Genomic DNA, 12,664 nt, shown 5'->3' on the forward strand with positions numbered 1-12,664 from the left:
GGGGAGGGTCTGATTTGTCTTTTCCTGCCTTTACAGGTATGAAACGAACGCTGTGTGTGAGTTGCATCATGATGTTGTTATGGCCATTTTAGGGGTCCCATATTTCAGACCAGGATTTCATCTCCGTGGATTTCCTGGATAGAAATACGTGTGCATGTGCCAATTAGGATATTTTTTCATGTTGCTGAAGAAGCCTTGCAGAAATGACTAACGCCTCCTTTTTCTTGTGGGAGAGAGGCTGAGCCATATGCTGGCCATCTGCATATCATCTGAGAATTTTGCCAATAAAACCTCTGTATTGCCTCAGAAAGTAATCTGCAGGCACCACAAATTTAAGAAGGGCTCTTTGAGGGTGATGGATTGTTCTTTGAGGCAGCCTGGTGTGCCTTTGGCTTTGGGCTGCTGCTCCAGATGGGGATGGTTTCCTACAGGTCCCATGTCACATCTGCCAGCCTTGCATGGGTGTTCATGATGTGTCTGAAGTGGTACTGGGCACTTAACTGGTCCTTTTGTGAAAGTCAATTACTGGGGGAGGGAGGAAGGTATGTGTGTAATTTTCATATCCCTTCTTAGCACCTTCAGATGTAACAATGCAAGCAGCAGAAGATACCTGTGCTGGTTCTGGAAGATCAGAAAAACCTAAGCTATCCTGGCGTGCCAGACTGACCTTTGGGTGCTTGGTCCCCAGATCAGGGTAATTTGCTGGGAAAGGGGAAGAAAATTCCACCAGATCCTCTCTAGGTATAACCCTTCTCACTTGTTGATTAGCTGTTTCCAGTACACTGACCAACAACAGAGCTGCAAGCTTCTGCTGGCTTCAGGATCTTCAGTGTATCATGGGATCTGAAGAAATTGGTAGCATTATTAAAGCATGTTAGATAAGTTATCAGCAGAACATCTCAGGGTCTATAATTGGATCTTTCTGGAGCAGCTGTTGGTCTTTTGCTGTATTCAAGAACAGTATTAAGTGTGTAATGAGTACTAGGATGTTACAACATGTCCTGTAGCTGGCAGTAGAACTACCTTGGGTCAGGAGTCACAAGATTTTGCTGCAACTTTACAGGAGCTACCAAGAGTGAGGAAATGCATTGTGAGTCTGTTGTGTGTGTGTGTTCTCATCTTTTGTGCTATACCTGCACTGATGGGAGCTGATGATGCCATTGAAAAAGACCTGGTGAGTCTGGATACTGGCAAAATGAAAGCTGAAACAGCTCAGAGCAGAGATGGTATGAACAGTGATGACAGAACCACTCACAGAGGGCAGAGACCAGCACTGCCCATGTGTGTGCCCACCTGTTGCCCTCAGTTGTGTTGCTGTGACTATGTTGTGACCTGCTAACCAGGTGTGAGCCATTACCAGACTGGAAGACTTCATTCTTTGCCTTTGGTGGGGTTGCCATCAAAAGTGACATGGAACTTTATCTCATCCCCATAGTTAGAAGAAGATGTGGTGGTTGATGTAGTTTGCATCTGACATGGGAATCAGTTATTTCAACTATACTACTATACTACAAAAATCTCAGATCATGTTTCTGTTTGGAAATGAGTAGCTGTTTGCTGTGCACTTCCAGTTCTGGAAATGGTCTGTGACCAGTCTGTGATGGGTATTACAGAGGCAGTTGGAGTTTAACAATGCAGTAACCATAGCAGGCCAGCCCATGCACCTCCTTCTGTGTCTTGGAGAAGTAGACAGAAAAAAAAGTGAAGTGCTCGTGTGTGTGTGTGTGTGTGTGTGTGTGTGTGTTAGGAAAGTCCAGTTTTAATTAGTGTCTTTTCAGCCCTGTTTCTGCAACTCACTTGTATCTCAGAGTTAAATAGATGGTGGATGTGAACAAACACTAAACTGAGTGTTTATGGTTGCTCCTGGCCATAGAATGCTCTGATTCAACTTGAATTGCTTTGGTGAAAAACACTATGATTTAATGCTTTTTTGCATTGGCCTTGGATGTCATTTAATGTCTACACCCATACAGCCAGTGACCTCAGCACTGCAGTATCTCATGAATAGTGCATCCCACAACACTCTGAGAAGCATGTTTGCTGTAGGAGTAATCCCATGTCCTTTCTGCACTGTAAAATAGAGCTCCCACAGAGTTGGCTTTGGGCATAACATGTACAAGTTCTCCTTGTCTCCTCAGTTTGGTCATACAAATCTCCATCTGGTTCTCCTATAATTAATTTTGTCATGAGGTTAGCACTATTTCTGCACCTCAAAGGGACTTGACTGCATTTTTCATCACCCTCAGCCAATGCAGCATCACAGACACGGTTGACTCATCTACAGAAGTTTGAAATTCAAAGTCGTTCTACCTTCCACAAAATCTTTCCTTCTATGAGAAGATCTAAAGACTGATATGGGGAGTTGTTTGTGTTCCTTCTGGAGTGTCCCAGACAGTTTCAGTAACTAGCTTGGAAAGCTATGAGGTGTTTAGAGCGGGTTTGCTATAGTGGTGTGGTTTTTCCCCAGCTGGCATCTCAGCCAGTTGCTTGCTGCTGGGGTGGGGTGTCCTGGCAGAAAAAGCCTTGACTCTGTATAAGCACTGCTCAGCAATAATGAAAACATCTCTATTATCAACACTGTTTTCAGCATAAATCCAAACACACAGCCTCACAGTAGCTACTATGAAGAAAATTAACACTATCCTGGCCCAAACCAGAACAACAATCATTAGGATGTTAATTCTACCACTTGTTTTATGTATCCAAGTTTTAATCCAACTTGGATTTTATGGTCTTAGAGTTTAACAATAAGTCAGGACTTTAGATAGGAAAATACAGTATCTGCTTTAAATTGACACAAGATATACAATATTCAGAAGAGCTCGTAGTGATTTATTTGTGCTTAGTCCTCCTAAGCTGAAATTAGGGCAAAATTTCCATCAGTCTCTAGGAGCAAAATTACTCTGTCCTGGAGCGTTGCTGGGTTTGTCTGTAAGCTTGAATCCCCATAGTTTTCAGAGGAATTTTGGCATGTGACAACTAAAAATTGAACACCCCATCTTTGTCATGTAGCTGTTTTATCTGATGACATTTCAGATAGGTCCCTGGAACTCTTCCACTTGCAAACAAGGCCTCAATTTAATTATCTGTTCAGACTAAACACAGGAAGCAAATATTAAGTGTACATGTTTTACTGATTTCTGTGTCCTATCACTACCTCATACAATGTGAACTTGACCCAGGAAACTAAATTTATTAAGGCTAATAACAATTTCAGAGTATTTGATTATATATAGTCTTTGGCGTGATAGCTGAGTGGCAAAGCATAACCTCTTTCTAACCAATTCCAGTTACAAAGAAGGCTCGTTAATAAATCACTACATGTAAATGCTATATTAAAGAGTATGTGCATATGTGTTGAAAAAACCACAGCTCTCACTCTCATATTGAAAGGATCTTTCCTTTTCCTTCTGTGCATCCTTGTACCATCCTCATACCATCCTCTTCTTCACTGGTTCACCTTACGTGTCTCTAGCTCCTCGCTGTGGGTCTCAGCACTTTCTGCTTCCTTAGATGACAACCACAAGCTGTGGCTAACATCTTCATTAGTGATCTGGATGGAGGGGCAGAGTGTGCCCTCAGCAAGTCGGCATCTGATACAGGTCTGGGAGGAGTGACTGATGTGCCAGAGGGTCATGCTGTGTCCAGAGGGACCTTTGCAGTCTGGGGAAACAGTCTGCCAGGATCCTTGTGCACTTCAACAAGGAGAAGCTCCAAGTCCTGCACCTGGCAGGAACAGCCCTGTGCTGGGGGCACACAGCTGGAAAGCAGCTTTGTGGGGTCCTGGTGAAGACCAAGCTGAACACGAGCTGGTGATGTGCCCTTGTGGCAAAGGTGGCACCCTGGGATGTGTTAGAAGGACTTTTGCCAGCTGGTCAAGGAGGTGATCCTTCCCCTCTGCTCAGCCCTAAGGCCACGTCAGGAGTGCTGTGTCTAGTTCAGGGCTCCCCAGTACAACAGAGACAGGGACATGCTGGAGAGAGTCCAACATCAGAAACCACTTTTCTTTTTTCATAAGGCCAGGGTGACTGAGCGCTGGCACAGGTCGCCCAGGGAGACAGTGGAGCCTCCCTGGAGATACTCAAAAGCTGGTCCTGAGCAACCAGCTCTAGGTGGGCCTATGTGAGCAGCAGCTTGGACCAGATGACTTCCAGAGATCCCTACCAGCTTCAACAGTTCTGTGATTCTGCAAAGATGGAGTGTGAGCTGCTGTCTAGAAAACAGCTGTTTGACTCCTGGCTCTCCACCCTTCCCTTTCCCCTCCTGCTGTTCCCCTCCACCCTAGTAAAATGTAATTTTTCTGACCACCAGGACATTCTGGTAAGCAAATCGTCTTTTTTTCCACAAAAGCTGTTGTGTGGTTATTGATATGATTTTAGTATCAATCTAGGAGAATTTCTTCTGAGAATTTTGAAACAACTTGATGGGAACCTACCTAGTAAAAGAAGGGGCCAAATTCTCTTTCCTAAGACCACTGCAGTGTATCATCCTTCCTTCTCATCTTCTTTTTATCTTAAGTGAATGGCTTACAGAGTCCTGAGCCAGGGTATCTGATTGAAAGACATGTATATTTAAAAGAATTCAAGCTTGCAGGCTATATGACAGCTGATGTACTTTATAAAAGGAACACAATGACATCTTGTCTTCATTTGGGCTCGTTTTTAGGTTAATTTGTCATCTCTCTCTCCATATATATATATCTATCCAAGATGAACAAATGTTTCTGTCAACCTCTGACCTAATGTTTTGAGTTCTGTGCTTTAGACTGACTATTCAAATAAAGTTCATACAGATTGAGCCCCTTTAGCATGTCATCTGTATAAATGTGTCTGCCTGGAAGATATTTTTTTCAAGCCCTTAGCCATGTTTAGAAATAAATTAGTAAAGAAATCTCCTCTCAATTAGACCTGAACAGAGGATTATACGACTCAGGATTGGGATTAGAAATTCCTGGATAGAAAACATCCCATTGTGAAAGCTAAGGTAAGGACAGTGGTGCAGGCAGGTGGAGTGACTCTGGAAGATGTAGCTTTACCCCTGGGAGTGCACATGGCTCCTGTGGTCACTGGCAATAGCAGTGGGACGAAAGGGAAATACTAAAATCAAGAAAGGCCCACAGGAAAAATAAGGTTGTACAGGAGCAGGGGAGAGGAAAATTGTAGGTACAGAACAGAGAAGGTAAAAGGCAAGAGCAGGTAAAAGGGAAGGTAAAAGAGAAGGTAAAAGGCAAGAGTCTGGCAGATGAAGTCTCTGCAATGTTGGAGGCAGCTCTTGGGTTTACTCCCTCCTTGCTCTCCTGTACCACATCTCTCCTGGTGGTTTCCTCCTGTGCCATCTTGGATAACTTAAGATTAATGCAAAGAGTTTCAAGAACAAGAGAAAGATGTCTTCTAGACATATCTTTGCTGCTGCCTTGAGCCTCGTCCATACCTTCAGAGCTGTTTCTGAGCCTTTAAGGGTGATACAGCATTCAAGTTGTTTCTTTTTTAATCTGTGGTCACTAGTGCATGCAGCATGTGGAGATTGCCATCCAAATTCATGCTGGAGGTACATGGGAGTTGTCTGTAGTAAGAATGGGCAAAGAAAGAGAGATTGGTTGCTTGTAATGGAATGGCTGGGGAAAGAAACCTGATTTTTCAGTCATGAGGCACAGATACATTCAGGGTTCAAATATGCCACATGGTTACTGGTAGCATGTCTAAATACACTGGAGGTGGATGTGCTGATGTTCAGCTGGGGATGATTAAAAATGGCCTTTTTGGTTTAGGTCTGTCTCTTCAAATAGAAGAACCTGTGTAAGGTCTCATCCTGATAGCTGAATATGTATTTTCAGTGTGATATTTTGGCTGTGCTGGAAGCTGGTCCTGTGTTCTCCACTGGGGCTAACCCAAGCTTTGGTTGCTCAATGGATTAACTAGTCCTGGTTTAGTGTGACTGTTTGCATACCATCAGTGCAGCGTTTGTAGTGCTGGTTAGACAGTCTGTGGTTAATACAACCTTTCAACATCCCCCTCCCCACTCCCCTCCACCCCAAATAAACAAGAAAACCCCAAGCCAACAAGAATACAGGTCAATTTTTTAAAAAATAGCTGTTCAATAGCCATGCCCTTGGTTGTTGGCTCTCTGTAAACACATCCTGTTTGTGATAGCATTAACCCCATGGAAAACAACATTGTCCATTTAATTTTAAGAGGGGTAAATCCAAGCTGCCAGCTTCAAACTTTGGTTGCCATACACACAGGACAGTTTGAAATACACACTGGAGAAGCTAATGAAAGACAGAAGCCTTACTGTGTTCCCAGTTTTGGCTTAGCACTTTGGGTTTAACATTAGACATTGGCAGATGGTCTGAAAGATTCGGCACTTGCACAAAGCACAGTAGTTACAACATGAATTCAAGTGTGGTTTGCAGGTTTTGAAGTTTGGCACACAGTCAGCAGCTGGTGTGGGCCTTGGTTTTGGAGATATTTTCCGTCCAGCGTTTTTCTAGAAGAAATAAACATTAAAATTCATAGAGATGTAAAGTATGTATGGGTCAGAACAAAGCATAGGTGCAATGAAAGGGAACCTGGGGAGCTTCTGGCTTGAGATGCATAGGAGGGTGCTAGCAGTGAGACCTATATTAGTAACAGTGTAGAGATGTGGTGGGACAGGGTCATGGGAACTGCTGGTTTGAGACCAGAGTACCAAGAAAAATGGTAAATCTCCTGACCCTCATGTTGTGAGTAATTAGAAACATGACTGGAGAGAGCGCTGCAGAATGTTCTGTAGGGGAGAGGAAAGGGATGCAAGAATCTGCACAGATTACTGATGTTATCAGTAAAACTCATTACTCATGGACCTCCAAACTTTTCAAATGAAAGAGTGAAGCCTCCCTGTAGATCTGTGGGGCTGATGCCTACTTTGTTTCCTGAGCTGCAAGGATGAGAAGAGGGGAGATGATGCTCTATAGTGCATGTTTGTCAAGCTGCCTTTGGAGCTCAGTAATCCTTCAAGCCTCAGATTTGTGCATGGGAATCCTCAGCTGCAGGAACAGGTGGGCTGAAAAGGATCTCAGCCTACCCAAGGAGCAGTGCTTCTTCATCTGTGAGTCAGAAAGGTGGAAAACTGGGTTGATCATGTCCCTGCGACCTGAGAGGGATCGCTGGAGCCCTCCAGCTACAGGCACCCTATGTGCTTCTTTAACTTGGTAGTCTCTCAGGAGTTTTAAGGTAAAATGTCCAGTTGTCTCTGAGTGCCTTTAGGAGTTCTTAAGTCAAAATACTTTGACAAAGTTTGATCGCAGGAATGTCCTGCTTTGAGCTGAAGGTGGAACTAAATGGCATCCTGAGACCCCTTTCATCCTGTGAACTGAGGAAGTGTTTCACGGAAGGATAACCACACAGGACATCAGTCAGAAAGGGAGGGAAATAAAAAGGAGCTCTAAATGTTTCTGGTTGCAGCAATAACTGGTTTGGCTATAAATGGCTATCATGACATACTTCAAGGAAAAATGGTATTTTCTGCTTTTCTAAACAATTTTATAACACAGAAGACCAGCCCATGTGATACTTCACATTCGAAACCTATGGGTAAGGAGATCTATCCATCTGGATCTGCTGACCTGATAAAATTGCCAATTAACATTTTCAACCAAATACCAACTTATTTGAACACCTCTACTTGAATTTTTTTGGGCACTTGCAATTAAAAATTGGCAGATAGGGAGTTTGTGCCCCAGATTCCAGAGCCTGGGAATGGTACCTCTTCATGGCAGTTGAAGTACCTTTTGTGTAAGAGAGGACTGTAAAAACCAAAAGCAAAATAAACAACCCCCTCTCCCCCCAACAATACTCTTTAGCTAATCTAACATAACATAGTTTTCTTCCCACCATTAATGTGGATTAATGTGGCCTTGCAGATTAATGCACTGAGGTAAAATATAGATGTAATAAACTGTTCTCATTCAGCAATATTTTCTGAACAGCCACTTACCTTGGAAGATTTCTTGTTCTCTGCCTCTTTCCTGCTGACTTTCTGGGACCTTCTAGTTAAATCTTCAAAGAGAATAGCACAAGATAATTTTAAATCAATTTTACAGTCTGTTATTTAATTGAGATGCTTAATAATCTTTTTGTGTAAGGGAAGGCAGATAACCTACACTCCACCAGTGCCTAAGATGTTCATTTCTAGGAGCTGTCTTCACTTACAAATGGTGTGTCTGAACTTGTGCCATCACTGGTGCTGGTGAGAAGCAGAAGAGCACTGATGTTTGTAATTTAGGAGGGTTTTTTACACATTGTGAACAAGGAAAATAACTTCTTTAGTTTGCTTGTTTTTCTTTAGTTGGGGGGGTGGGGGATGAAGGGTGGGGCTGGAAGGGACGTCAAAGCCCATCTAGTTTCCACATCCTGCTGTGGGCAGGGACACCCCCCACCAGCCCAGGGTGCCCAAAGCCCCATCCAACCCGGCCTTGAACCCTGCCAGGGATCCAGGGGCAACCCCAGCTCCTCTGGGCACCCTGGGCCAGGGCCTCCCCCTCCCCGGGGATTCAGTAAAGAAGAAAATGATGCCCAGTGGATGAATGCAAGGGAAATGTAGAGATGGGTTTATTGACAGGTAAGTGCTGTCATTATCTCTTCTATAGCTCCTCTGGGTTGGGTAAAACACCTGCTTTTCCCAGCTGGCCTCTGATCTCACGTTCCTCATGCTCTGCCCAGTGTGTTTGCCACAGCTGCCAAGCTCTGTACAAATCTCGTCTGTGACAATACTGGAAAATGTAATACAGCCTTGTGAAAATACTGGTAACACACAGCTCTAATCCCCATTGATACAACTGTGATTTGAAGTGCTATAAAAATTATGCATTAATTAGATGATTGCATGTTTTGCCAGTCGATTCTTGCAAATCCTTTGCTTACCCTCTAATATGTGATTGAATTTAAGCCAGACACAGCATCTTTTGATACCATGAGCCCTGTGATTGATTGACAGGTGTCTAAACTTCTGATTGCAAATGAGTTTTATTGCTTGACTGGCTAAATGTCAACAGCAATATTTAAAACTTGAGCTGTAACATGTGTGCCAACGTTCCCTGGTTGGTGTGGCCAACCAGAAGGAACAGGACTTGGTATAAGAATAAAACACCAAGATAAGAAACTCCATCCAAATTATTTAAGCCAAGCTGACAAGAAATTTTTCTGGTGGCTTATGCAAAAATAGATTATGTGTAGCAGGGTGACAAATTATAACTGATGAATCGTAAAAGAATTGACAGCATCAGGAGGGGACAGGAGGCTGTGGTTATTTAAACAATCTCTTAATTAATTATTTCTGTGGCAGTGATGGGAAAGCCCAGCCTGAACCTTTTGCCTCGTTACAATAAATACTACTCAGTGCAGTTTCATCCTCCCCCCTGAGCATTGCAGGGGTTTAGCTGGGGCTGCAGGCAGAGGGAGCAGGAGCAGCACCAGCACTGAAGGAGCCACCTCTGCACCTGCCTTTCCCTCTTTGGCTTCTTTTTCCATCTGTTTCCCGTTTGCTTTAGTTTCTCCCATTTAAACCTGTCTCTGTCCTCTGCAGGACTGTCTCCAAGGCAGTGTGTGTCTCTCTCTAGCAACTCTTGCTGCTCATCTCAGCACCCAGCGCCACGAAGGGCACAGCTCCCTCTCTTCATCCAGCTGCTGTGTAGTGCACAGAACCCAGCAAAAATCAGGGGAAAAGGATGGGCCTCCAGTTACAACTCACAGTACACTGCAGTGAGGCAAGTGGCCTTGTTCCCAGCTGACTTCAGTGAAAATGGTGAGATCTGATCTCATCCTGCTGCTCTCAGCAGGACCTATCAGCAGGGCTGGAAGGTCCCTCAGTCTGGTAACCAGAACCCAAACCCAACATCAGAGTCTGTCCTTTCTCCTGCGCCTTCTTTCTCCCACTATTTGATTAATTCATACTTAGTTTATCAAATTATAATTCAGTTCTTTTAGTTAGTAAGTGATAGAGATAATGTGGCTACTGGCTGTCTGAAATAAAGCCCAGAAAGGTTTGAGCACGTGCCGTTTCAGCTCCACCAGCCCAGGGTGCCCCAAGCCCCATCCAGCCTGGCCTTGAACCCTGCTAGGGATCCAGGGCAGCCCCAACTTCTCTGGGCACCCTGGGCCAGGGCTTCCCACCCTCCCCAGGAAGGATTTCTGCCTCCCAGCCCCTCTCCAGCTGCCCTCCTGCAGCTGAAGACCATTCCCCTGGGCCTGGCCCTCCCTGCCCTTGGCACCAGCTCCCCTCCAGCTCTCCTGGAGCCCCTCGAGGGGCTGGAAGGGGCTCTGAGCTCTCCCCAGAAGCAGCCTTCTCTCCTCTGGGCTGAGCCAGCCCATGTCTCCACCTGTTTCCAGAGCTTCAGCCCTTGGATCATCTCCATGGATGAAGGAGAAGCTGGAGTGTAAAGGTAAGCTGGAGGTTATACTGTTTACCTAAATTCAGCCCCTCAGTCTGCTGTGAATTTCTTTTCTTAGTTTGGCTAATTGCTTCATTTCTCTGCTGACTGTGAAATGGGTAAGTGACACAGCTGGGCTTCACCTTGGAGTGGTGAGGGCACATGGATGCTCTGCTCCTGAGGGAGGACAGCCAAATGGGGCAGAGAAGGAGGGAGGGGTTTTGTGAGGCATTGCAGAACCACCCAAAGGAAAAGATCCTGAAAGCATTAGGGGGTTTTTGTGGCTCTGGATATCTGTTGGCAAAGCAATCTGGCTCTATCTGCCATGTTTAGGCCATGGGTACATTTAATGAGAAGACAGAGAAATGAGCTGAAGGGAATGCATTTTATGTCTCTGATTTTAACTGGACAAAAGTAACTGTGAGAAGTGTGAGACTGTGAGCACATCTTCAAGGGTCACAAAGAGTGTGAAAGAATATGGCTTGGGAGGCTGCAGAGCAGCACAAACTTTAATGAACTTGCAATTAAACATCCTTGAGTTAACTCAGGATTCAGAGGTTCAGTTATCATTGAAAAATGCATGTGTGGGGCAACTGTTTCTTCTTAATGTCCTGAGCAAGTGGCAGAGAAAATACAGGAAACAAGGTAAGAAACCAACCTGCTTTAAGCAAAACTCCTGAAAGCCTGTAGAAAATGGAGAAGCTGTATATTTTGAATTATTAAAATTTTGACACAGTTATGGATGACAGAAGCTGTATATTTTGAATTATTAAAATTTTGACACAGTTATGGATGACATTCTGCAGCTAATTATCTCCAGATGCCTGTAAATTTTTTGAAAGAAAAGAGTTGGCTTAAATTACGTTGGAAGAGTTATGGCAGACACTAGGAAAAAATGTGTGTAGGAAAGAGTCAAGTATTGCCCTGTCATGGTTCTTCCTTGACAGGACAGATGGTCACCTGCCAGTAAAGACAGGGACATAGCTGGTCCTGTCTTGGGATAAATAGATGACCTCTGTTTCTGCCTTGCAGTGCTATTTTCTTCCTCTGGTTAAAGATCACTTGTCACACAGGTAAATTGAAGTTATACTAATAACTTAGAAAGCTGTGAGAGCAGATCCTGGAAAAAAAAAAGAGTTATGTTCACTTCTCTTTGCACCAGACTTTCAAAGGAAAATTAATGTCTGTATTAACAGAAACCCCACTTCTCTTCAATGTGAAAAACCCTTGCAGTGTGATAGGACCTGAAGTGAAATCTGTAAAGCAAAAATAAGTTGTCTGCTTATTGTTACTATTTTTCTACTCTAAACTGTGGCTTGGCACGTTACCACCCCCAGGTCTGCACCACCACTGCAGTTCTGCAAACTGCTAAGGCATCTGTATGAAATCAGAGTGTTGCAGCAAGCTATAGAAATAATCCACACTACTCAACAAATGTATTTCCTGGGAGTCTTGGGATTTGGCACTGAAAGGCAGATTTTACTAACCTACTATGGAGATGGGTGGGAGATCTGAGAGATTCATTTTGTTGCTCTTCGTGAGGTTGCATTCTCTCTTCTCTTCAATCACCATGTGAGAATCGGCAGCTCTGAGCCAGCTGTAGCAGAGCAGTAGGCTTAGGAAGAGGTTCTTACTTTCCATCCTGGGGAGGAAAAATTCCATTGTCATGAAAACCAAAGCTGGTCAAAACCTGCATGTAGAAGAGATGCAAGGATATGAATCTCAGCAATATTCTTCTGTCGTGTTGTGTGGCTTTAGCAAGACAGCTTTAACAATTCTCTTGGTTCCAGCACTGCCTCTAAAACATAAGATTGCAGTTGTCTGAGTGGTAAAATGCTGTCTCAAATGCAGCTCTCAGATGTGTGTGGGTTTTTTCCTGCTTTTTTATCAAAATGTTTATTTTCTCCCAAAATGTGAGTTTTCCCCACTGAGTTTCAAGTGGTGTTTATCATATGGCCAAGGGGAGAAGAACTTCTGCTGTCACGTTTGATCAGTTCAATCACATCACCAGATTTTTTTCAGAAAATCTAGTTTTCAAATTTGTGCTAGAAAACCTAGAAAAAATAATGATAATTTTAAACCCCGACAAGTTATGTTTCACATTAATTTTCTTCTTTTAAAAATAAGTCATGAAGCAATATGTTGCTTTATTGCACCCTGATGTGGCTGCTCTGATCCCATAGGGAATCATAGCCACAACTCGTGCAAGTTACAAAAAGCTCAGTGCTGTAAAGCATTTAAGAGCCTTGGGCATTAGTA

General features: G+C 43.8%; 1 protein-coding gene across 1 annotated transcript; it reads right to left on the reverse strand.

The window, feature by feature from the left end:
• Window positions 1-6,309: 6,309 nt before the first annotated feature.
• On the reverse strand, window positions 6,310-12,073 carry ASIP (agouti signaling protein; the record flags this gene model as incomplete). The annotated part of the gene is made up of 3 exons (XM_084271442.1): window positions 6,310-6,486; window positions 7,975-8,036; window positions 11,893-12,073. 3 exons carry the CDS (start codon window positions 12,071-12,073, stop codon window positions 6,310-6,312), a joined length of 420 nt encoding a protein of 139 aa, XP_084127568.1.
• Window positions 12,074-12,664: the final 591 nt, after the last annotated feature.

Source organism: Gallinula chloropus, assembly GCF_964237585.1.
Source record: "Gallinula chloropus genome assembly, chromosome: 16".
NCBI lineage: Eukaryota > Metazoa > Chordata > Aves > Gruiformes > Rallidae > Gallinula > Gallinula chloropus.